This window comes from Drosophila subpulchrella, chromosome 2L (genome assembly GCF_014743375.2).
Source record: "Drosophila subpulchrella strain 33 F10 #4 breed RU33 chromosome 2L, RU_Dsub_v1.1 Primary Assembly, whole genome shotgun sequence".
Taxonomy (NCBI): Eukaryota; Metazoa; Arthropoda; class Insecta; order Diptera; family Drosophilidae; genus Drosophila; species Drosophila subpulchrella.
This window is the reverse complement of record NC_050610.1, coordinates 16,385,275-16,412,481: the sequence shown is the minus strand read 5'-3', so window position 1 is coordinate 16,412,481 and position 27,207 is coordinate 16,385,275. Positions and strand designations below refer to the sequence as shown.

The 27,207-nt window shown below is 36.5% G+C and overlaps 2 protein-coding genes across 2 annotated transcripts in view; one reads left to right on the top strand and one right to left on the bottom strand.

Moving 5' to 3' along the window:
* LOC119548423 (short neuropeptide F) overlaps positions 1–27,207 on the top strand; it is a 33,298-nt gene that overhangs the window by 452 nt on the left and 5,639 nt on the right. The gene's annotated exons all lie outside the window — the stretch shown is intronic.
* LOC119548424 lies at positions 10,758–11,426 on the bottom strand. The gene has a single exon (XM_037855663.1). The coding sequence runs from the start codon at positions 11,424–11,426 to the stop codon at positions 10,758–10,760; it is 669 nt and encodes a 222-aa protein (XP_037711591.1).

Below are 27,207 nucleotides of genomic sequence, written 5' to 3'. Positions count from 1 at the left end.
ATTTCAGACAATTAGACCTGTCAAATTTTACATTTCCTGCTGTAGGTTTTTCAAAAGTTTTATGATATAATTTTGCCAGAGAAAATACGAAATTTCTGTAGCAATTAATTTTTAATGAAGGTATTTCTGTTACCATGTTACACACATGGTGTTGAAAGGAAGAAAATGTTTCATTGAGTATAAATGCTGATATACTTTTTTTAAAAATCAAAAGCGTTTCCAATATCAAGACACTTTTTCTACATTCGATGTACTCCCAATGTCAACACAAGACCCTTGTCACCCATATCAAAACGACATCAGCTACTTTGTCGAACAAATCTCATAAAATATCAATAATTGTCAGTCAAATATTTTGTTCGAGATGGGCCTAAAACCTTTTTAGAACTCCTCAACACAGTGTAAGAAAATAATGCCCAAGAGGCTTCGAGTAAACCAATTTTTACCCCTTTGCTATGATTTGTGATAATGGGTTTTCAGCCCCCATTTCATACTTTATTTTAATGCTTTCTCTTGGAGCAAAAAAATAAAACATTAGGTTTATTTTTCACAAAAAGCAAAAGAAACGCCAGAAAAAATAAGGATATGCCAAGTAGGCAAAGCATTATCATTACCTGACAGAAAAAAAAGAAACAAACCCACAGACAAAAACTCAAATAAAGATTGCTGTCACTTGATAGGGCCAAATTATAGAATTTGTGGGCGTGCCTACGCATGGCGTTAACTTTAATGACATATGGCCAACAAAAAGCGGTGACAGATGAAATTACAAGACAGGAGTCAAGTAATTTAAATAACATTTCGCATGACAGATTGAGCACGCCTCCTGTAGATAATAATCTGCACAGGAAGTTTCGAATGATGTAGAAAAGCTCCAATAACAAAGTTTTTCTGAGCCGCTTGATTAATGGCATTACAAAAGTATTATCGTTGGCAATTGTTAATATTTAAAGATCATCAAAATGGTTTTAAACTTAAATTAAATTGACGCATTGTATAATATTGACATAATAATTAAATGCATATTAACGTGAAATAACAATCCGGTTTGTTGGTTATTAACAAACTGCATTGAATGTACCATTAATTGGAGGCGTAATGGCCTCCACTATCGATTACTTTCGAATTAAAATTTAAGTACAAGCAAATTTGTTTTCATTTTATGTTTCTTTTAATCCTTAAATTGTGTAATTTATTAACCACCATCAACCATTGTCCCTGTTTTCTCCTGTCTCATCAATATTTTGCATTGACGCAGTGCAGGACATTCGATATTCCACTAGCTAACTCACGAATTGTTCCGAAAGTTTCTCATTAATTATGCAAAAAGAATTTCAAGTGTTTTTCCTTGTTCCACTGGCCACAATGAAAGCTATCCCTTAGCCCGAGTAACTTTTCAAATTTCACATTTACTCGTTAGTTATTTAAGATCCTGCACTTTGGATCAGGCGAAAATAGCGAACCAGTTACGTCAAGGGCTCACACTCAAAGCCACATGCACACCTTGCAAAGTAAAGTTATTAGAACATTTGTCATCCGTTTCCGCCTATCACACACATCCGTTGCCAACATTTGTGGGCCCAGTCAATTTGCATAAATAATTCCAACAGGTGAGGCAGAACCACAATAAAGCAACGGAAATTGCATTAATTAAACTGGATGTGTATATATTTTAGAATTAATTTTGACACATTTACCGGGCTTAGATAAATTAATTACCTGAATATTAGATTGTGTCAAATAAATATTTTAGACTTAACAAAGTAAGTACCATAGCATAAATATATAAGTGGGCTGTGGGCCGAAAAGCGGTTTTTGTTAAATTAAAGATTACAAAACCGACAAGCGATTCAAATTTCACCACTGAATTTACAATGAATTCTATTTTTGACTTTTCTGCTAATTTATCCTAGCAGAAAGTTTAAATCAAAGCATATCGAATTTATTCATATTTAATTGAAACCACATGTGTGAGGTATAGACAGCATTGATTTGAGTTGGCAAGTCAACAATAAAATTGAGGCTTGGACTGCGGCTGAAGAGTGATTTACAAATGCCAGACCAGACAGAAGTGTCGGGCCGAGCAGAAGCCGTCGGCAAATGTTTTTCCTTGGCTTCCGGCGAATGTCAATGCCACAATTTGGGGCACCCACAAACACGCAATCGCACAAACAAGCCGAAACAAATGAAAACAATCAAATGAAGACGTTGGCACAATAACATGGCTCCAAAAGAAAAAAAAATAGTAAGAGGCATTTCCATTTGCCTTGGGGCATGGGTCAAATGGGGGTGGCACCTGTCAAATAATTTATCCTACGCCGCAAAAACCTAATTAGCTGCCCCATGCAATTTTCCAGCAAATTAAACTGACAGAAAAAGGCCCACGGACACAAAAGATAATGAAATTAATACAAGAGACAGCCGGCATAGTTACACCTTTTATATCCCACTAGATTATGTTATTTAGCCGGGACTACAAATGTCTTATTTAATACAATGGTGTCCGAAAAACAAATCCGGACATTGTTTTTGGCCAAAAAACCGAAATTGATAAAATATGCACAGATGACAGGTGGCCATCAACAGGTGCCAGGAGTTTACCTTTGCACTCCGCTTTTCCCAACAGGTGACAAGGAGGTGTCCTTTCTTGCAAAATGCTGCCACTCCTGGAAAGGTGCCATAAATTGTAAGCTCTTTATTACATTCTCAACTGGCTCCTGGCTGTCAGGATGTTCTGTTCTAAAAAAAGGGGGCAACTTTGGAGTGAATTATTCAACTGGATAGTGTGCAAACATTTGTAATGGATGGCCTAGTCTGGCTGGCAATGTATCCTCTGGGTTTCTAAATGTTAACAGTCATGGTGGCTCTAAAGGATTTCATTTTAATATATATTATAAATATTAACAGTCATGGTGGTTCTAAACGATTTCCTTTTTAACGTTTAATTTTAAAAAAATATTTCAATATATAAACAAGTGTCTCTATTTTACTAGAACAATTGGAAACATCCATTACGAAAATACAAAAAAAAATGCAATAAGATTTAATAGATTTCATTTCATTGTATCTAAACTTATAAAAATGCTTTAGGCATTAAAATAAATAAATAAAGTAAAGTAAAATAAAGATATATCCCCACTGTCCCGGCTTAAATCTTGTCAAGCGCGTCATAAGTCCCAGCAAAAAGCAAAAGACCTTAAAATATTTATTTTAAACATGCCAAAAGAACATAATCCCCTCAAATCCTGCTCAAGGACTGTTTCCAATGCACTTTATGTACAGCAAAATCCCGAATAAATAAATCACAGGCACTCGTAGAGCCCAAAACAACATCTCAACTATTTATTCACTGCACAATATGAGACAAATTGGCTTAGACCGCCCGCAGAACTGGTCACACCCATCCCGTCCAAGCCTGAAATTAACCACTTTGCGACCAAGCCAAGTAATTTGATGCCCTTCCCGGCTCATCCTTCATTTCCGCCCAGATGCCATACAATTTCTTTGTTGGCCCCTCTTTGCTTTCTCTGTGCCATTTGAATGTGATAAGTAAATATGGTGGAGAATTGGCTAGAATTTGTGTCGCCTTTTTGGCTTCAAGATTGCTTCTACGCAATTTATGGCCAATTGGGGTGTAATCTCTGACTTGATTCCCGTCCGCGGTGTGCATGTCAAATATCAGTGAACTTCAACCATAATCTAGTTGATGAAGTTCATTATTAAAAGGACACATGGTCATGTCATGGTCAACCAGATCGCCCATAATTGTGATAATTGCTTAGTTGGAAAACTATTTTAATTGCTTGTACGTGGGTCCAGCAGCATTAAATCAGTTTGATGAGCTGCCAACCTTGATTGAAGTCTTTGGCCAGCAGTCGAAAAGGGGGCGGACTTCACACGCCCATTTAAAAACATCGCCACCCGACGACACTAATGAGCTTTCGCCAACGCGGCGTATACACAATGTGCACTCGGCGACAAAATCGAGGAGTGCACACAGGCAATATGTTTCTATTTGCTGTTTATGGGCCACAGACTAACCATGATTTATTGGACGCAGGCTCACTAGTTTACCCATGGCTTGGTTTCCATCTGATTCATGGTGACATTTTGCCAAATGCAAAGTACAGCATTTTATTTGAAATCATATTTTGACAGCTTTCAAATGCTGATTCCATAAGCCTATTACACCGCAATTTAGCTGAATGAATAAATAATACCAAAGAGGTTAAAACGATATTTTGGAGTTTGGGATTACTCAATGTTTATACTTACCATGGGTGATAAAAATGTTTAATTCAAATGAATAACCATTTTAAATGTTAATAAGGATTTTGTGACTAAGTAGATAAGAATTTGCTTAAATAAATATAAGAATAAAAAAAAATTTAAAGAAATATAAAGATCCAAAACTTATATTCTTTAGAATTTGTTTTACTTCATATTAAATCAAATAAGATATACAATTGTTTCAAAATTCAAAATGAAATGACCTTTTCTTTTTAAATTTTAGCTAAATAAATATATAATACCAAAAAGGTCAAATCGATTTTTTGGAGTTTGGGATAATTCAAAGTTTATACTTACCAAGCGTGATAATAATATTATAATCAAATGAAAAACATTTTCATATAAATTTAATGCTATAGCGCACTAATGCACATTATATTAAATTCTTTCAAAATTCAAAACAAATTAACCCTTCCTTTTTAAATGAAGGATATACTACTTTAACGAGCTAACACGCTAATGAGCCGTTTTAAGCACATAATTATTTAATGCCTTTGTCAACACAACAAAGGCCCAACACTTTAAACTCTTCCTCGGACTGTAAAAAATCCATGAGTAATATACAGCATTTAAGTTTTTCAGCTTAGTTGGCCGTAATTATGCGACACGTTTCAAATGTGGCCCAAGGGCAGGTTAGCCTGTTTTTAAAGGCTTGCCAAAAAGGGGAACTGTAAGTGGCGAAAACACGAAGCAAAAAATCGACTCCCAGAACATTGCCGCCAAAAAAAGTGTCAACAAGTTGCATTTGCCAAAGGTTTTCAGCGACTCAAATTTAATTTCATTAGCTAATTAATGGCCCAGCTCGCTACGTTTCGAATGACGAATTACCAAAGGGCAAAAGCATTTATAAACTGCGAACTCAAATAAGCGAGCAGGACCCTCATAAATTGTTTTAGACAATTAGGCTGCCGTCGAGCGCATTAGCTGAGCCAGCCAAACGGATTGGCAAATTAATCATCAGACTTGGTTTTTTATTCCTCTCGATTAGTCAAATGGAAATCAGCAAGTTGACATTTGAGGAAGCGCAAAAAATGAATCCAATTAGGCGGGGCGAAAATGAGGGAAATCATATTTCCAGCAAGCGAATGCCATTCATAAACTGCTAATTAAGCTTTTGTGACTTTAAATAGTTAAAAAATATGGGTAAATTTATACATTAGGATTATATTAATATAAGTTATAAAATTAAATTAAATACATATATAATATATGAGGAACTTTGGTACTTCTTTTGGTTGAAAGCTTTTAAAAGCAACATCCTTATATGTTTAGTTTTTACTAAAAATGCAATCAGTCACATTTTAAGTAAAATTGGTTTTCCCTTAAGCCATTGCATTTTTGCCACAAAACCGATAAACAGAAATGGCCACTTCCATTACTGCAATCATGGCTTATAATCAACTTTTCTATGTGGGTCGTTTTCCAACTAACGAGTTGGCCAAAAAAAAAAGTTTAAGCTGACCTTTTCCCAAAAAGCTTACAAGTTCGCAGACTGCAGTACAAGTACAGAAATCAATTTTCCTAGAATTGTAACCAATTTATGACACATTCTTCCATGGAAACTTAATTTTGAGCACGCCCAGGGTTAAAAATACTACTGATTTCAGTGCATCGAGCTCATGGAATCCGAATCCCGATCTGAATCAGTGGCATTGGGTCCTCCCATGCGGTTGCTTTACGGGACTGCAACACCTTCGGGGTTGTTGGCCCAACCAAGCGCACATACCCATAAATCAATCAGGCGCATCGGTATTTTCCAATATGAATCCCAGAGTGTCCAGTGGCCGTACCCATATCATTGAAAGCAAAAAAAAAAGGAAATCCATCTCCACATGCATTGCTTCGAGTGCTATTGAACTGAGGTTGCTGCATATTCACCGAACTTTTCCCATCTATCACGTGGCGGAAGAGTATTAAAAATATATTGAATAAATACCAATCAAATTTAGCACATTGTTATGTTGTATTTTTTCAATAGATTGCATATAACTTAATCAAAAGCAATAAATTCTTCAATTAAAACGAACACGTGTAAATTCTATTATTCCGTTTAATTGTCAAGCTAGCCATGTGCAAAATAAATAAAAAGACGGGCACATGGGTTCGATTAGAATTTTTCTCTGTTTGACGGAACTGACAAAAAGAAAAAGTTGACAATTTAAAAAAAACTGGTACGGTCTGCAATTGAATAAGAGAAAACGAATGTCCATTTAATTGATTTATCCACAGACATAAAAAAGTGATTACTTCGCTTGCGCTTTACTCAAATTGTAATACATTAAATTTAAAAAAATAGATATTGAATAATGGCACTTTCTATTTTGAAAATAGAACCTAGAATGGCGGTCAGACATTACTATAAAATTCGATAAGATCATATCAGTGATTTATTCAATTAGATGATGAAATCACGTGCTGCGGCCCCAAAAAGTCAACAAAATTAAGTCTCCACTCGGGACTCCTATATAAACAGAACCCAGTAGATAGCGTCCTATCTAATCCAAAATGAGTTATCTGGCTGTGGTTGGAACTGCAGTGAATGGCCCGATAAAGTAGCGATTATTACGTGTTTAACGGGGGCGAAATTTATGTTTGGATGGGATCGCTCCTTATATTAAAATTTACTGACGGCATGTACATACATATTTGGGTTATATTGGTAGATAGCTAGTCTCTTATCGCACTAGTGACGTATGTTCTTATCCAACGAGTGCAAACTTGGCCCGCGCCAACCCAATTAAATTTCAATTATATCAAAATATTGGCTCTAAGCGAATTAGCAAAGTTCCCATGATTTTCTCCCCATCAGTGCAGGAGGAAAATGTTTCAATTATTTTCTCATTAATTTCCAAACTTTTGCATATTTTCATTTGCGGCTACGTCTACTTACGATTAGCGATTGAGTGAAAACGCAATATCTTTTATCTCTAGAGGCATTTGGCCTTTGGCTAAATCTACAATGACGGACAGCAAATATTTGCTTAAAATTTCTGTTTGATTGAGTAGCTTATTAAGACCCAAATGAAAGTGTATTGAAGTATTAAAGGGGTAAGCCCAAAAACAGTAAATCGAAATTGCTAATAAAAGGAACAGGGTTGGAGGTGGTAAGAGATTTCAAAATATTTAGTATTTGTTCCATCATCTTGGCTAGAGAACTTTCAAAATTCTTGTTAACCAAAAAACAATTTTTTTATATATTAAACATTTAAAATCAATTTATTTAAAGAATTATAAAAATTCAAGGCTAAAAAAATACATTTTCAATCGGAAAACCAAGTCAATCGTAGACATTTTCCTAAAATTCTATGTCAGTATCGATTGGACTGCTTCCATTATTTATTCAATCAATTATTTTTCAATTATAATTTTCACCCAAAATGCGTCTGTAATTCAATAAAAGTCTTAAACATGCAAACGCGATTTTCAGCTATTTAGTCACACAAAATGCTGTTTTTTTTTCTTTTTTATAATTTGAATGGGTCTGACGTGTCCCCCCAAAAAAAAAAACACAACGAAATCATGGCTTCGTGTAACACTTGGCACAGTTTTTATTTAAATTTTTTTGAAGCAGAGCTGAAAATGGAAAATGGGGCTAGAAGAAAAACATAAATCAGGGCGGGACAGACGAGACCAACTGCCTAACTGAGCCGGCTTCGTGTTCATTCAGACAAAATGCCCCACAAAATGAAAACGTTATATAAATCAAATAGCACCCCGGCATAAAGGAAAATCATTTCGCGGGCACTTAACGAGACTCCAGAAGAGACCACCAAATTTAACAAAGAATTAAGCAACGCTCAGACCGGCTATCGAGTAATTATTCAGATGGGCTGGACTCGAAACCATCATATCAATCCACCCGATAATTTTATGGACACGCGGCGTATGCGTAATATTTACGCCATTATTTATATCCATGCTGGCTTTAAGATGCCCACCAGGAGCACTTCCTTGTTTACGCATATGTATATACGTTTTATACTGTTGTGGGTAAGGATCTCATATCCCTTCGTTTGCTGCATGATTGAAAGCAAACAATGAACAAGGACAAGATACATTTATTTACTCTTAATTCGAAGGCAGCCACATTCCTCCTCCTTTGCCATAAGCAATTTCAATCGCAATTGGGTTCTCCTTGCTCTGCACTTGTTGATGGACTCCTGGCGTTGAAAGACTGTTCATTTCAATACAGCAAACATACTTTGGCATTACACAAAGCCGTCGGCTGTAGACTCCATTTACATTTGCATTTGCCAACACATTAGGCGTCTTATACTGCGGTATAACCAAGTCAAAACATTTACATTATTATTAAAGTCTAAAATAAATAAACTTTGAAGACCTTTTTATATTCTATTTATAAATATAGCCCACCCTAGCATTATTTTTGAATCTTTAAAAAGGGGGTATAGCTTACATTTTTACATAGAAAACTATACAAATGGGAAAAGCATTCAATGTCAACCTAATCCCCAAAACAACATTATCAAGCTGGGAAGGTAAAAAAATGTTTTTCAAAGGGGTTTTTTTTTTTGCTAAATCCTCGACTTACAACCCACAACAAGTACTGATCCGTAACTGGAACCAGTTCGAGTTCAACACCGAAATTCCAGCCTCTGTGAATGTTTTACAGCTTAACAGCCACTTTAGAGAAGCTTAAAAGCCGAAGCGGAATAAATAAAGCCCACTGCACACTTAGCCATAAACAAGTGTATGACATGACTATTCATGAATGGCTTTTCGTGTCACATAAAATGGCGTAAAGTGGTCATCAAAAAATTGACAGGACATCGTAGGAGGCTGGGGGAGTTGGCCAACATCAATATGCCGCTAGGGAGCGTGGCCATTAAAACTGAAAATTGAGAAAAACACATTTTGCACACACTGCACCATTTGCAGCTGTATTATAATATTTTACCGTACATTAAATGTCATTTGGAATTTATGTTTTGTGGCAAATATAAATACAGTGTAACAGGTCCCCACAGAATGTGCAATTGGCAGTGGGGAATTTCCCATCGATTTCATTTGCAAAGTATAAATGTGGCAGATGCGATCGCATGATAGTTTTCATTTTTTTTGTTTTGTAACCATAATAATTACTGGGAAACAGTTGATTTATTATCAATTATTTCACGGATGTAATTGCTTTCTGGGTTGCTTTTGAGGTCTAGTCAGCCAAGAATATTGCATGCAACTAATTAAATACAGCCGCGTCTCAATCGAGACATTCACTTCGGCCACGGAAATGGTGGCAACAGCGGCCCCAACAGAAATTGGTCTATGGCATTCTGGCCCATATAGCCGCAGCCTTCGTATTGCTTTGTAAATGTGTTAGCCAAAACCGCAAATGAGACAGTTGCGGATGACCGAGAAGGATACGGAATTGGCCACTGAACGGCCAGCTCTTTAAGCCACATTTGTATATGCCATTCCATTTTATATATACCATTCTCCCGCAACCCTCGCAACTCAACTCAAAATCGATAAGTCTTTTGCAAGCCTTCGACTGGCCTCATTGCCTATTTATCAATTCATTCTCGATTGGCACTGGATAGTTTGTGCAATTGATTGACGACCCCTTACTTTTCCCTCCACGGCATGCATTCTTTATGAACTCAAGTGCCCCTACTGCTTAGAGATAGTTATCGCATTTCTGCGTAAATCAAAAGGGCCCACCTGTAATTACCTCAAAAGGTTAACGCAATCAGAGGCATTTATACGTTATTTAGTAAATAAGGACAAAGGCGATTATGGGATAACAAGTGCTTCGGCTTAATTAGAGGCTCTTGTTAAGTACATATGTCAAATTCAAAGCAAAGTTCAATAAAGAGCAAAGTCCAGGTCCTAACTATCAATTGACATTTGCAAATTATTGGTAAGCAATTCTTAGAAAGGATATGTAAATAGATATTACCAGCAGGTATTCTAAGTAATTTGTAACCTGATAGTGTTAAATATGTTAAATTGTATGCTTCCTTCCCACTTTTGTATTGAATTAATGAGGCATACATGATATTATATAGGCTTCAAGACAAATAAAATTACAAAATAGTTGTATATTTAAAGCCACTTAAGAGAATTAAAAACAATGAATATGTACGCCTGTTATTCGTAGACTAAATGGTTACAATTTACGTTAAGAAGAATAGAACAGTTAGCTGAACGCGTTTCCGACCTTGTAAAGTATATTTATTCATAATCAGGATCACTGTCCATTTTCCTGTATATTATTCAATTCCTATCCTAAAGATCTCACCAACCGCACAATTATTTGAATAGTTATGGGAAACTTAGTTTAATAGGCCTTGCATGGTCTGTGATTTCCCCCCACCGCTAGTTGTCGCTCGCGTCATTTGTAAGGTCAATTGATTTGGCACTAAACTAGATCGTTCCATATTGTTTTTTTTTATATTTTCGTTTTTTGTAGAATGTTATTACAAAACATTTTCACTCCATTGACCATCTCAAAGTCTAATGGCCATAGCTCGGGCCATAGTATGCGGCGCAATGGGTGTGAAGATCGGTCGTCCTTGAGCGTCCTTGTAGTCGGCATAGGTGAGGGAGTGGATGCATTGCATCCCCAGGGCTTCCTTCTGTCGGGCGGCAAAGAAGCTCGTGCAAAAGGCCACCATCGCTGGGAATCCCTTAGATCGGCCCACCTCCATCAAAGTGGCGGCGAGTCGGGAACCCAATCCCTTGCCCCTCATCGATTTAGCGACACTGGTAATGTGGGAATAGAGCGCTTTCGAGATTCCAAAGCGCTCAAATATGTTGGCCTCCCGTTCAATTTTAGAAAGCAATCTGTAAGTGCGACCCCAAGTGTGCTGCTCCATGGCCTCGGCCTCAACGCGGTGCTGTTCTATATCCTCGGGAAACTGGGCTCCAGCCAGGACAAATCCCACCAGACGTCCACCGTTGTTCTCATCGATTGCCACCAAACAGGTGCCCTGAGCAATCATCGACAGGTGAAATTCATCGTTCTTCTCCTCATTTTGCTGTTGAACGGATTCTCCGCTGAATTGGCAAAGAGGCTCCCACAAGTAAAAGTCGTCCTTCATGAATGCTTTAACTTTCGCATAGTCCTCTTTGGTCATAACGCGTATTGTGGCACCATCCTTTGTGTCAGGACTCATCGTGAACTCTTGCCACTAGAATTGGATTTCTGCGTATTTATTCGCAAGATGAAAATTAATTCGGCTACAATTTATATTGAGTTAAACTGATAAGCTGTTTCTGAGTGAAAGGGATTCCTGTAATAAGGAAAACAACCTTCACGTTTGAGTTGTGAGTAAAAACTGATTTTATTTTTCTAAGTCTTCGCTTACATAATTAACATGAAATTCTTATGATATACTTATCTATGGTCTACGCAGAAACACATTTGTTTGCCTGAGCGGGAGCCTTATCAACGGTCTCCCGCATAGCGACCCTTTCTACAGTGTGATAAATATATTTGTGGTCAGGCTCAAGTGGCTTGTACTTAAGATTTCAATTGTTCGGCACTGCACCCTTGTAGGTTTTAAGTTACAGATCATTATTTACGGCTCTAGATAGATTTACATATTGACATGAACAGAGCTCGTAAAATCTTAAATTTATGACAATTAGTGTTCTTCTTGAACACTTAGTTGCACTAGTGATCAAAGCAATAACGCTTTAAAACTGTACTCTTATATAAATTTAATAAATAATTAAAAATTTTAATCTAAATTTAATAATAATAATAAATAGTACAAGCATTGAAAAATAGGTAATGTGCATAAACAGCTCATCTCTGCACTACATATTTCAGATTTACAAGAAGTTAAAAATTATATACAAATTGAAAACTAGTGTACTGTTTGTACTAGTGTACAGATAGTCTGTGATTTTCTTATCGTTTAAACTCATGTGAACTCTAATTGGCCTAAGGAGCGACGCGATAGGATATGTTTCTTTCCATATTGAACGACACCTCTCGAAAAAGTATGTCACAAATTTAATTTTTTATTGGAACCTATTATAAGAACACCTAATTTTTTAAGCCGGACATGAGACTCTTCTTTGAAGTTTTTTTGCAGTATAAAAGAATGGATTATACTTACCAAAAGTCGATTTGCTTATTATTATTTTACAAAGTAGCTTGTATCTGATAGACGATGCACTTGATTATTTTTAATTGGAAATGTAAATCTAGTTAAATCCTATTTCTATACATAGTTTTTTAAAAACAGCTTGAGCCTTAATAAGGATATATGAAAATTAAAGCTCATTGGCATTCTGCCAGTGAGTTTGTCAAAGTCGAAAGTAAAGAGTTTTCACACCCAGCTCTTCAATATTCAGAATGCAACAGCTGTGCCACTTTAAGCTGCCAGCTGAATCGCATCTTTCATAGCACGGTTCCTTTGGCCTTGTGCCGCCACCCATTAGTGCTGCCCCCATTTCTTTTTTTTCGGCAGCTATAAAAGCCTTTAAACCCAACAAATCGTTGCATAACCGTCGGCCAAAGCCTTTGGGTCAAATTTCAGTGCAAAAATTGTTTGCCAAAGTGAGTGGCATATGGATTTCAGGCAGCTTTCTCGATAATTGGCTGTCTGTATCCGACATGCATAATTTTCTGAGAATTGATCCCTTCGAGCATGCAGTTTGCATTGTCCCAAAGGCACGGATATTTCAATTATTAGTAGTTTGAGTGCAGTCGGGTTAATGGGAATTCAATAAGCCGTCCATTTGTAACATAATAAGCATGGAAATGTCATTTAAGAAGCCATCGCTCGAAGGCGATTTAAATTTAAATGACATTAGCCTTAACCGCACTAATTAAAACAGCATTACATACATTGATCGATGGTATGTTGCTATATATGTTGAACCCAAAACCTTAAATACACAGAGTGTCATGTCAATTTATCCTCCGCTTGTTCACGTTTTCATCTCCTTGGCAATGCACTCAGGGTGCGACAAAAGCCGAATGTTTTTTTGGGTCAAACCCCCGCTTTCGCTTTTCCGCTTTTCCATTTTCCCGCAACAGTTTCCGCGTGCTCATTGTGTGCACTCACTCACAGCAATTGTCTGCTTACTGCTCATTTCGAAGTGGGTGGCTTTTAATGGGCATATTAGCACTTGCCGGAGACTCGCGAAGCTCAGGAAGCTGACAAGCGGATTGTTCTGCTCGGTGGGAAATCAAAAACTTGGCGAAAGTGGACCAAACAAAGCTAAGGCGTTCCCAAAAAAAAAAGATACTTCCTGATAGACAAAGGCGAGTGGCACAGTCATTAGGGAAACCAAACGCACTCCGAGAAGAAGTTGCTTTCCGCACTTTTCAAAAGTACTGTCACATTTGTATTTTAAAGGTCACAGACTTTCTTAATATCATATCTCAAAGATTTAGATGTTAAGAAAGGGCGTTGGAAATCATATCTTAGCATACCTTTAAGCACATTTTTATAAATTTTTAGAGAACTTTTCGACTAGCACAAAAAATTAACAAATGGTAAATGGAATCCTTTTTCGTTATATTAAGAGAACCTAACTTCAATGAATCGAACATCTCTGAAAATCTTGTACGGATTTTCTCTGTGTATCCTTTTTGTACGAATTTCGTATTATCTTCTATACAATTTCGTGCACCTTCTTGTTAGAAACTTGAAATGAAATCCGAAAACGAGTTTACATAAATATGGCCAACTTTCATCACCGTTCATTGTGCCACACGGGAAGCTTGACAAGCGCGTGTATAATCTTTCAGCTAGCGCTGTTCATCCATCTATCTTCAGTACCTGTATTACCTGTGCCAGAATGCCAGGCCAAGACAATTGCCATTGTTCACGTGTTGCGCTTGGAAAAAGCGGGAGGAGGAGATGGGAAGGTCGACCTGGGACATTTTATTATTATGACGAGTGCAGAGCGTGTCAGCAAACATGCGACAAGGTACACACTACGCTCAAGTGCTGCGCTTTTAGCCATTTTGCTCTATTTTAAAGTTGGAATAAAAGGAAACTAGAAAATTGCCTCAGCCATAAATTCTAAAAACTCGAAACTCTTTAACCCACAATAAATTTAATATGTTTCTGATTCAAAGGATCTAATTTTACCTTTTTTTACCTTTCATAATTTTACAGTTTTTATATGTTTAAAAGCTGATTAATTTGTTCAAACTAGGAGCGCAAGTTCCACTTTTCTGTCTAGAGTTCACCTTAGCTAAGAAATAAATATTTATGATGAACATATACCGCATAATTTAGATCACTTTGTAGTATAAGTAGAAGTAGTACAAGTAAAAACCAAAGACTGTCTAAAAGTATGCAACAAAATATTTTAAGCAATAAACACAATGATTTCTTTAAGAAAGATGACTATCCTTTGTTCATTGCACACTTTTACTCACCTTGTACTTAGTTGCACAATTAGTATCCCTTCTAAGTATACTTTTTTTGAAGTTTTTTTAATGGGAGTGCTTATTATTTTGTTTCTTATTAAAAGTAAAAAAATATTTTAAAAGCTGTCTAAAAGTATGCAACAAAATATTTTAAGAAAGACGACTATCCTTTGTTCATTGCATACTTTTACATACCTTATATTTAGTTGAATCCTTAATATCCCTTCTAGGACCTCATTTTTTTTAAGTTTGTGAATGAAAGTGCTTATTATTTTGCTTATAATTTTCCTCTTTTTTCCCAACTTAGCCATTTTTAGCCTCAAATGATGGGCAACACTTTTTAGCAAATAACACGCGTTCACACATTCTCCCAAAGGCGCCCACTCGCACGGCTTAGTTCATAACGGTAATTCATTCGCATCACCAACAGCTGCTGCTTTTCAGAGGCAAATAGAGGCGTGGCAGGTGGGAGGCGGTGTGGGGGCGGGGGGGCGTGGCAGATCGGACAGAGGCAAGTGGGTGGCAGGTCAGGTCAGGCAAACGTGTCAGCAGTTTTAACTAACTGCATGTGTAATTTTAGCTGCATCCGATGTCCTGTCATCAGTTCAAGTCAACCATGGCGTATGTGCAATTTGTTAGTGATAAGCCAGCTCACTGGAAGCCGAGTGCTTGCCACTTAATGACCTTGCCACGCCCCCCTGCCCCATTCCAGTGCCGAGATAACCACAAGCCTTCAGGAAATTTAATCATAGTTGACACTAATTTATAGGCTTGACAGCACAAAATACTTGTTGCACACTTTCCGACAAGCGAAATTGAAGGGAAATTCTAATGAAAGGGTTCAGCCGTCCCTCCTTTCGGCACTTTTAAAGCATATTTTTAGCTTTAACCTTACACATTTATCCGAAAAAAGGGGGGACGGAATAAAATGACAGAGCCTGAAGTGGATGTTTGGCATCTAACGACTTTAAGGCACGTTTAAATGAGCAAATATTGACCAGGTGATGTGATGGCCAACGAAAGAGGATAGAAGGACCAAGGATATAGGACAGGAGCAGGTGCTGTAGCAACATTTTGACTAATTGACCTGCGGCCACCGGATGATGGCAGTGATAATCCCGCCCCGAGTGCGAGTAGTTCCATGCGGACGTACCGAACCCCAAGGCAACCTATTAATAAAGCCAGAGAAATTCTCACGCTTAATTAAGCTATCGATTTGTGTCTGAAAAAAAATCAAAGAAGAAATAAACGAATTGAAGTTCGCCAGCGATTTGAAAGCGAATACTGGAAGACAAATTGTGGGGAGTGCGAACAAATGGGAATCAATCGATAGTGATTTGCTACTAAGCAGAAAATATTTTCTAATCACTACTAATCACTGTACCTTGCAAAACCAAAAATAGAACTTTAAAGAAAATAAATACGAAAGAAGTGGTTGAAAATGCTAGTTAAAAGAAATCTTTTTTTCCAGATTTACTTAAATGTTTGTAAAACATTTTTCAATTATTCTTTAATAACAGTTTAGCAAAAACATTTTGTATGGTAATTTTTCCCTGGAATTAGGTATTTGTCAACCATAACAAATTAATTGCCCGTGATATTCTGTATTTATAAACTCTCATTAATTATTTATGACTTTACTGCTAGGCCAAAATTAATTTCAATAAAATACAATTACTATTAAAGCCAAATAGTTGTATTCAAATGAAAGTAAATCAGTTTCGTGTGGTAAGATAAATTCAACATGACTCCTTTTATTTGTTGAACGTCGTAATCAGTTACCAAACCAAATGCATTCGGTGTAGTTAAGCTACTCAAAGGAGAATTCCAAACTAAAGTTGCCAATCATTTGAATGATTTCCGTTGAACCGAAAGTGCCGGTTGGCCAAACACAAATGCATTTTCACTCTTGTCTAGACACTTGTCATAGCTTGGGTATAAAAAACACATGGCCAACCCGCCCTCATTCTGATCCACTTGTGATAGCAATGGACTTTGGTTTGTCAATGGCAAGTTGGAAAGGGGAAATGGAAAATGGGTACCGAACTGAAACTATTGTCCGTCCTGCTGTTATCCCACCTGTCAAAAGAGTGGGTACCTCTTTTCCACTTGACCCCCAATGAAAGCGAACAAATATGGAAAGTAATGGCCCGATTAGTGAACCGTACTGCAGGATGCCAATGACACTAGCCATTCAGCGATGCTAAGTTTAGATACTTTTGTCTGTGACAAAACTTTCAACTACTTATTCAGCAAAGCGTAAAGTTGATCCCTTGTTTGGATATGGATATGAATATGAGCTTATGTAAATGTCAATGAAACCCTGCCAGGCAACCTCTTTACGTAATTTCCCTGCGACCTGGCGTGCACTTCTTCAAATTCAAATGCAAATGCAAATGCTTATACAATTTATGGATTGCTGGTAAAAACACAATTCCATTTCCTTCGATACACTTAACTCACGTTGAGTGCTCCTTGCAATTTGTTAATGAAATGCCTTCGAATGCTACCCGCCGTTTACTTTGACTGTAGCTCTCCAGACCGGATTATTAATTACATATATTGGTTGAGGAGAACGCAGAAAGTGCCCCATCGATCAAAACCCTCCAGAGTTAATTTAATGAATGCCTTCGCGGTGTCAGTAACTTTTGCCTCAGGTGGGCGAAACTGGTCTGATTTTGTACACGGCTTGAAAATAAATGCTTGTGATTGCAGATGCCAACTGTAAGGAGCGTTTAATGTGTCTAATCTGAGGGTCCTTCGCCGTCCTCAAATAAATTGTTCAAGATGAGAGTATGTCATTAATTTAGCCTGTTTATATTTCAAAGTGGTATATAAGGCATTTGAGCAACATAATACATTGATACACTCAAAGCAAGGAACAGCTTTAACAAAAAAAGGACACACATTTAAAATATTCGAGTTTCACCTCACTTTAAGAGACGTTTTATTATTCAAAATCATTGGTTTTACTAGTTAATTCCATACAATATTATCTTTATATATGTATAAATAAAATTTTTAATTGCAAGTATCGATAATATCGATAATTTTTATACTCAGAATATTCCTCAAAAAGATAAAAATACAAAGTATTTCTTGTGTCAAATTTAGCAAATAAAACCATATATATTTATAATTAAATATATTATTTAAGCTTATAATTAATTATATTTTTTAAATTATCTATCTACTTATATAATAATAGCAAAATTTCATACTATCGATTACATTGATAGGGTAATCGATTGTTTTGCAACTCTATAATCAAAGGTACTCCAGTTTCGAGCTTGTATTTTTATTTCTGTAAAATAGGTTCCAAATAATCCAAATAAAACCAAAAGCCTTAAATACACTCAGGCAAGAGAAGAACTAGATAGCTTCTGTTCTCGTTCAAGCCTCCCAAACTGCAATTGAAACCGTGTTGGAGTGGTAAGGCAACTGCAAATGGCAGGCGTCGCAAACAAGGTCTTACAGAGCTGGCTACTGAAGAACAACAGTCTCGCCTTTCCGTTTCCAATGGGAGGCGGTGGTGAACCCAAGACCGAAAGTGCCCTACTACCGAGAGCTTAGTGTGAAATTTGCTTAAATGAGGGGAAAGATGGAGAGAAATAGATGTTGCAAGCGGCATAAGCCCAAGCCATTCACCTCTTAAGTCCGACTGCATGCCACATTACGGTTTACAATTCAACCGACCGACTGACGCTACCAATCGCCCATCATCCCAGGCTCTAAAGTTCCATGTTCCCATTTCCCGACCCTCTGAAAAATGGTTCAATGAGGGGTTGCCTCCGCTGGGGGCAGACATTCGAGTGGCTCCAAATCCCCAGCAATTTGTCGCAACAACTCGCATTACATTACAAAACGATGTGCAAATAGAAACGGGCTACGAGACCGGCAAACTAAAGGGATTTGCCATAATGGTCGCCCCAAAGTATCCTTGGGGTTTTTTTGGTTTGGGTTTTGCTTTTTGCTACTTTGCTATATAGCTACATTACCGCCTTCGCCGCAGGCTCCCTTTCTCTATTTAATAACCCGACGAATTGGACCACCAAAGGGGGCTAAAGTGTCAGGAATCCGGCTTAGTTTGGCTTTAGCTAGTTGTTCCCGTTTCTATATTTAGCAAGGCATTAAGTTTTTATATTGTAATTGCAGTTGTTTCCTGTCCTCCGAGTCATTTTATTAACCATGGCATAACCCATACCCGCAAGTTATCCTTCCGTTTTCACTTCACATTTCCATTGTTTAAAATGTGTTTTTCCGACCAAGTTAGTTAGACAATTGCTGCCTTTGTGATTGCATTTTAATTAATGACCGGAATAGTGTAGTTAAAAGTTGGACTGTTCAAACAAGTTAAAGCTTTGTGCCGGCCATAAAAACTAAATTGACTTACCTTATTTTATACTCCTTTATGATTTATATTTCGTTTTCTTTTTCGGAATATTCAGTAATATTGGTCTGTTGTTTAATTTTTAAAGGCAGTTTAGGTACTTCAAAAAAAAAAATTTATATTTTTTTAATAATCAAATGCAATCACAAATTCATAGAAAATCGGTATAAACGGTTATGCCACAATAATTTAATAATGTTTCTGAATTTGAATAAAATATTAAAAAATTTAAGAAAAGATTAGAAAGCAATTTTATATTTTAGTTACAATAATTTACATTACCAAAAAATTTGTATTGTTAAGTAAAATTTCTTCTGCTTTTAGTTTGTAGAAAAACTTTCATTCCAATGACCTGCTTAGTATCAAGCATAATAAATCTAAAAGAATCTATAATAATTTTATGGCCTAAGCCAACCAGTTTATTAAATATATCAAAGCTAGCTTTCAAAAATATTTTACGATTTACCCAACGGTATGCTAATATATAAAGTCGGAGCACAAAACAATGAACATTGTATTTTTTATGGCTTCAGCATGTGACCTCCTTGGTGGGTCGTCAAGTCCTTTTCGTGGCCCAGAGACAAACTTAAATTCCAGCAGGATCGTGGCCTTTTGACAACTCGGAACATAAATTGATTAGTCCAAAATGTGGGCAACAATAAAATGGCTGCTAAGCTGCACATTAGCATCATTAAAGGGCCAAACAGCAAATCATAGGGCAGCGAAAAATGGCAGACACCTCGTGGCTCTTTTGGGACTCATAAGTGGCAAAAAACCAAACAAAAGAAAACAACATAAAAAATACATTTGTGTCTGCGAAATGCTAAAATTGTGTATGTTGCGTGCAGCATGTGGCTGTTTTTTTTTTTTTTTTTTTGCTTAAGCACGTTCCCGTCGACATCACCCCATTTATTTTTTTTTCGGGGACCTTCGGGAGCTGTTCCATTTCCGGAAAACGGACTCTTTAGCCTGGTAAAATGCAAGGATTCTCATTTATACATAATTCACAAACTCGAATTAAAGTTTGAACAGGCAAACGGAACCGGAAATCATCCGCTGGCGACAGCTGTTCCTTGTCGTCGTCTTCAATTGTGTCGCCCCAGTGCTAAAATATTTATGATTGTCCGGATGTGAAATGAATTGAAAGAGTTCATGCTAATTAGCCTGGCCAAGAGAAAGTTGGCGGTGCGAACTGAACAACAATTTTAATTGCATTTCACAAGTCTGTCCGCCACTACAAAAGTCAATTATGAAAAGCGTCTGAGTGCCAGATAGTAAACGATTTTCAGCTTCAAACTTTTCCGCCCCTTGACATTTAAGGGGCAAAGGTCAGGACAGGCTTCGGAAATAAGCCAAATTAAATGGGATTTTATTTAAGAACCACATTTATAGAAAATCACATTTTATTGATCTATAGGATTTGGTACTTTGGATGCTTATGAACAAATACAAGCTTTATTTATATATGTTAAAAAAAATGTATACAAAATTTGCAGAACTTTAAAATAGGTTATATGAATAAGAGGGCTTTAGGATTTTTAATTTTTTCAGTTTGCATTCAATAGTCTTTTAAACACCGTCTAAAGGCTGACCAGCAGATTTTTCAACTCGCCAGAAAGTTTTGTCTGCTCTTGAAATCCTTTGGGCAATGATAAAGTTTTGATTTGCTGCCGTTTTATTGTTTTGCTCATGCAAATTGTTGCCGACACTTAATTTTGTTTGCAAATACTTGTGCATATATTTGGGACTGTCCCGTCAGTTGACGGTAGACTAAACAACAAAAAACAAACGGATTAAAATGCTTGAATAAGTTTTTAAAGAAGATGAATACAGGGGTGTTCAAGCATTCAATGGAAATAAATCTAATTTTAACATTCCCAAAATTAAAGATTTAATAAAAAATATATTGAAAACGTTAGGCAATAAATGGTCAAGTATTTAAAAAGTAATTAATTGTATTATGGCCAGCGATTTGGCGCAACTCAAGCGTTATCACCAAATGTTTTCCCCTGACAAGTCAGGCCATAATTTGCCTTATCGCTTTTTCAACACTCGGCGAGTCCCTTTCACCGGAGCGAAGTTATTTAATTAATTAACACAAACTGTCGCTTGTTTCACGCTTCAACGTGCAAACGATGTTAATGGGCTTTCAATTATGCCGGTGCCGGGGAACCCCCGCCCCAAAGCCGTATGCAAAGTCCCAACGAACTACAAAATAACAGTGGTCTTTGGCTGTCGAGGTTGCAGGATGGAGGGATGGAAGGATCACACAATACTGTTCCCGAGGATGTCCTCGGCTGCCAGTCAGCCGGGTAAGAAATAAAAACAACTTTTCACAAACTGTCACAGGGATTTTGTCCATTTGATTGCGTGTGTAATTACACTGCCACGCCCACTTGTCCTTTATTCTTCTTCTTATTCTACAGGGGAATGGTCAGGGTACTTCCCCACTAGCCAGTTCAATTTCAAGTTTTTTGTCCAGCCCTAAAAAGGAAAAAGGTCAAAGGCGAGTCGGGGACAAAAAGTAGGAAGGAAGAAAGGTAGCGGCATTAAGCTGAACCGACAAAGTGATTTGGTGCCTCACATCGAATTTGGAATTGAAACGGCGAATTTGGACATTGACAGGTCGAGTACTTGAGCAACGCCAACATTCTCTTCAAAAGAACGCCTTCTTCAATCATTTTACTCAGGCTTTAGAGTCTAAAGTTGAGACAGATCTAAAGCCCCACATTTAATTGAACATTCCACTTGCTTGGAATCATTAAAAGGACCTCGCTGACCATTATGCAATTAGATAATTATGAATATAAATATTTATTATGAATATAAGAAATATTTGTAATTATACAATTTAAAATAAAAATGTAATAAAATAATTATTTTAAACTCGACTTAAAAAGTTACAAATTTAAATTTCCATAATTAAATCCCTCTTTGTTATTTGAATTGCGTTTAAAAGAATTTCTGCTAAGAAGAAACCTTATTAGATTTTCTCATATTATCTTAAATATTTAATAATATTTATTTGCCGGAGTTTAGCTCCAGCTATATAGTTACAAATATATATATATTTAATCATAACTTTCTTGTCATAAAAATTTAGTTTAAATAGAGTTTCTGCTAGGAAGAAACCTTAATCGATTTCCTCATATTCCCTTAAATATTCATTAACAGCTAATTGCCAAAATTAGGCAAATCATTCTACCACAAAATCCTTTTTCGCCACCAGTTTGGTGTCTCCTCCAAGAAAGTGCTTAAAAATTGATAAAAGCTCAACTCTCATTAGCCAAGCCTGAAAATTCAAGCCACTAAGCTGCTCCTGAGAAACACAAAACCACAAAAAAAAGACAAACACTTGACTTGACTTAAGTCGCGCATTAGCCTCGCAAGCCGCTTACACAATAATGAAAGCCTACTGTTCGGGGCATTCATTTGTAATTAGAGCATAAATTTCAATTTCACGCTTGCCACCACCGAGTGGTGAACAGTTTTCCGGGTAAAAACCTCCATAAAACCCTCGAAAACCCACCGCCCTATTGTTAGGCAACATTTAACATTTAATACTGGGAGCGGAGCACGTGCACCGACATTATGTTAATGCCAAATGAACAAACAACAGAGGAGCTACAATTTTTTTTTTTTTGGTGGGTGTTGTGGCAGTTGGATGCTGCTTTATCTACGTTTTTCAATAAGTTGTCAACGGCGATTTATGGCCATATTTTATGGCAAGTTAACAGCAAAAATAATGTGCTGATGGCCGATACGTGCAGGTGCAACAAATTACAGATGCGAATTCTGTCCCCAAACCGAAAACAAAATAAAGGTCCTTTAAATTTAAAACCGGCATAACCGATTAATAATTGTAATTGACATAGTATAAATAACACTGTGCGACTATAATTTTTTAACACTATGAAACTTATTAATATATATTTTAGGCCTGGTGAAATAATGAACTCATGCTTTTTAAATTTTTAAGCAATGCTCCAAAAATGTTACCTTAAATTAAACACATTACCAAAATATTTCTAGTTTTTTCTTAAAGTTAAATAAATAAAATATTTTCAAAAAGTTAGCATATATTCCATATCCCATTTAAATTTAAATGTATTTTAATATCCCTAAAGTAACATCTTTTTCCTGCGCGTTTTCTGTAGTTTCCATTCCCAAGATAGTTTTCACCTCGAAACTACTTTCTTGTTTTTCTTCGTCTGCGGCGTAGACAGACCAATAAGTCGTGTGTTTATAAATAAAACCATCATTGCCATTATGGCCATCATCAGGCAATATCGTCCGTCCTTCTGTGTTGCTGCGTGCCACGAAGCCAAATGACTGAGCCTTGGCAAGGCGGCCAGACTTGCAGTGGGATTCCCAATCCCCCTCGGGTGGCACATTTCATTGCCATTATTGGCACATTGGCTGCACTTTGTGGTAGACCCATAGCCTTGGGTCAATCAGCTCACCTGGCTGCAGTGGAAACTCTGGACTTAATAGCAACTTAACTCTGATTATGATGGATGGCTGGGGGAGTTGGAGAGCCTTTATTAAATCTTAATAAATCTTCAAGTGGAAACTTTATTATGTCTGCAAAAACACATTTCTGACAAGACAGCAAACTAATTAAATAACGAAACTTTTTATTTAGGTCACCTTTAAATTTAAACTTATTTTCCTGGATATTATTTTGGTCTTGTTTATTAGTTATTAAAATTGATCAACCAAGAAGAATAGCAGAAAGTGAATTTGCTATTTCTTAAATATAATAATTTAGTATTTAATATTTAAGTGAAAATAAAAATAAGAATGCAGTTCTGAAATAATATATGAAGTATTTCTTAAATCGTTTACACATTTAAATACCATACAATATGCGGAATAAAGAAAGTTTGGTAAAAACTTTTTAACCTTTAATACCGCCAACTCAGTTGTAAAACCGTTTTAAGAAGCTCGACAGATTTTCGCCAAATATAGAAAAAAGTAACCCTGGTGAAAAAAGCAAAGTTTCTTTTCCGCAACTTATGCTTACTGCCAAAAAGTTTCCGTCTAGAGATATTATCAACTAAAGATTATGAGGGTTGAGGGGCAATAAGTTTACAATTCGAGCGCTTTGATAATGACAAAAACATGAGCAGCGGTATGTTAAGCTGATATAATCCAAACGCCCACACTCAGATTTATTTTTCCTTTAAACCTTAAAACGTTTTCCGCTTCGAAAAGTTATTAGACAAAGGACGGCAAGAAAGACATCAACTGCTGTGTAATCTTAGACATTTTTTGACTCTCAAAAGCAGCAGTGTAAAAATGAATCTATATGTGTAATATATTTTGTTAGATTTTTCATATGCCAGCTCCACGGCTCCGTGGGCCTATAAATTTGTGGGGCATTTTGGGGGCAGACATTTTGAAGTGGATATTGATGAATTTATATTGGATTTGGGTTGTATGCCTGCTGCCGCTGCTTTTTCCCTCTTTTCGGTTTTGTTCTTTCGCAGGACTTTATATTTGAGCTTAAGTGCTTATTTGTTGTTATTTGTAATTTGAGTTTTTGGTTGTTTTGGGCTTTTTCTTACAACCCAACATGCAGAAATTGATGACCCATGTGGTCTGTCGACTTTCACTTCGGACATGGCTATTAATTTTTGGTCAAAGGTCCCTAATCACCTTTAGTACCCCAGCCTCCTTTGGTTTAGTCCAAGCTGTAAGGCTTAAGTCCTTGACTTGACACGGGGCCAGTTGTTATTCGCTTCGAGATTATGCAAAACATTTTAAATCAAAAGACCTACAAGTTAAACGCATCATCAAGTACAAATACTGGCAAATTTGTCTGAATTTCCCTTTTTGGGTTTGCACTAAAAGCTGATAAAGCTGCTTATGTAAATGATTACAAATGGATGGACCGAAAAGGTTCCTTAGAAACGGTTTTCACTCGAAGTTTAAGCGTGGATGGCACTTTTTTGAAAGAGGTGTTTTAGTTGACAAGGTGTCTTTAGAACATAAAGCATGTTACTTTATTTAAAATTGCTGAAAAAGACTAGTTTAGTAATTGTTATTATTTAATATCGAAATATTTCATAACTTTAAGAAATAAGTATTCATCATTTAGTGGTAACTTTCAAGTCGATACATGAACACAAATGTAAACTTCAATTCAACTTTCTTATTTCATTTGCTTACCCTAAGATATATTGTTGTTGATGCCTGACCCAAGCAAAAAAAAATGAACAAACAAATTGTGGGTATAATCCAGCGGCCCTTTTTTTTACCACCAATAAATGTGAACTCCCGACACCAAAGTTAAGCCCCATTGGGACCAGCACTTTGTACGTTTTTTTTTTGTCAACCTGCCTTGTTCGAATTCCTTTGTAATATCCGGGGTCCTGACCCGAATTCTTTTAGCTCACAAAACCACCGAGACAGCAGACGGCAGCCAATCAATCAATGCAAAAGCTTTGCAAATTCTTTAAAGTCAGTTCACTTAAGGCCATTGTACTTTAAGGCCTAACTGCAGGTGTAACAAACAAGTGACGGAAAAGGCAAATTAGAAAAAAAGCACAGCTCCCCTGGAGCAACAAAACGATTTGGGCCAAGTGGAGAAGCATAAACAGAAGAAGGCAAGACAACAATCGGCTTCTGCCATTTCTATGCTAAACAACAAACCGAAAATTACATTCATTTCCTGCTTCCGGCATCACGTAGCCGCACTGTAGTCGCCAAGGTCGCAGCTTTGAGTGTCTGGCCGTGTTGAACAAAGTTTGGTCAAATTACCAACAACCTGAGGGGTCATGGAATTTCCAAGTCTTGTTTGCAGACTGAAGAGGTCAGTCTATCAGTCTGAGAGGATAAATTTCAAAAGGGGATGTAGATCAATTTCGCTTTAATCTATAAACGACTAGTTTGATTTTAGAATTTGTGAAAGTATTATTAGTATTATCAAATTAATTATTACTTAAAAGTTGTTTTTATGCATATAAAATCTACTAGAAGCTATTAAAAATAGTGACGTGTATTTTATTGTTGCTTTGGTTACTACTTTATAGAAATTATTTAGTAAAGCTACCATAAAATGGTAAGTTTTGTGTACTTTGTTGTTGGGAGAGTGGCTATTTCGTGGACAATTCGATGGGTTGGGACCATTTAACTATTATATTGGTCAATTTTACTGGACTTACTGTTAAAGGGTTTTATTGCTCTTAATTGAATAAATTTTGTAAAGCAAAGTTCCTTTGAAAATTTAAGTAGTATTTGAACTTTGTTAATCAACTCTATCACATACTCACTTTTACTGTAGAAATATCGATTTCCTAAAAAAGTTATATCTTCTCTGAAAAAATCAAATGAAACACGAGGCAAACATATTCATAATTTGCCTTGCAGACACATAACAAATAAGTTAATTCTCTTGGCAAAATGCGATAATGCCCGGCAAATTGTTTACCCCAGAGGACGCACCTAAGTTTATCACAACTTTGACCTTCATTACGCAAGTTTTGGTCTTTTTTCCCACTTTTGGACAATCACTATATATAAATTTGACCCATTCCTGCAACCTGAAACCAATGTATTTATTATTATAGCAGCAAAAACCAACTTCGGAGGAGCAAGAAAATGTGGCAAAAAATTTAATCAACATGACTTTGTCGGTGTTGTTTATTTTCGGTTCGGAACAGTCAACTTGGCGCCTACACAATCCCACGGCTTTTCTCTAAGGAATGCAGATATAGACCAGGACGTGGGAGGTGTTTCCATGTATCGCATTCGAATGCAGCAGCTGCGTCCTACTGAGTTTAATTAATGCCTGTGTGGACTAAATGAAAAAATTCACATTCCCTTGGTACAAACAATTTTTTGCTTAAAGAGGTATTTTTAGAAAAACTTTGCGTTTTTTTTAAACTCCACCTTTTAAATGGGATGTATTATATTTAGATTAAAAAATTCCAAAACTTTTATATAGCTTATTTTCTTTAAAAATTTAAACAAATACCTTACAGAAATATAAATTAGTCCATTTTGTTGTATATGAGTGCGAAACGCCCGAGATATCCGCTAAATGCCATCCAATTTAATTTCATTAGTTATAAACATTTTTGGGCTCAAAAAACTAAGCACATGGCTGGACCAGCACAGGGCATATGATTAACGCCCAAAAGCCACAAAGTAGGCAGCACAA

Bases quoted from the DNA above. Each gene is read 5' to 3' on its own strand.
- LOC119548424 (XM_037855663.1), bottom strand. From the start codon at position 11,426: ATGAGTCCTGACACAAAGGATGGTGCCACAATACGCGTTATGACCAAA.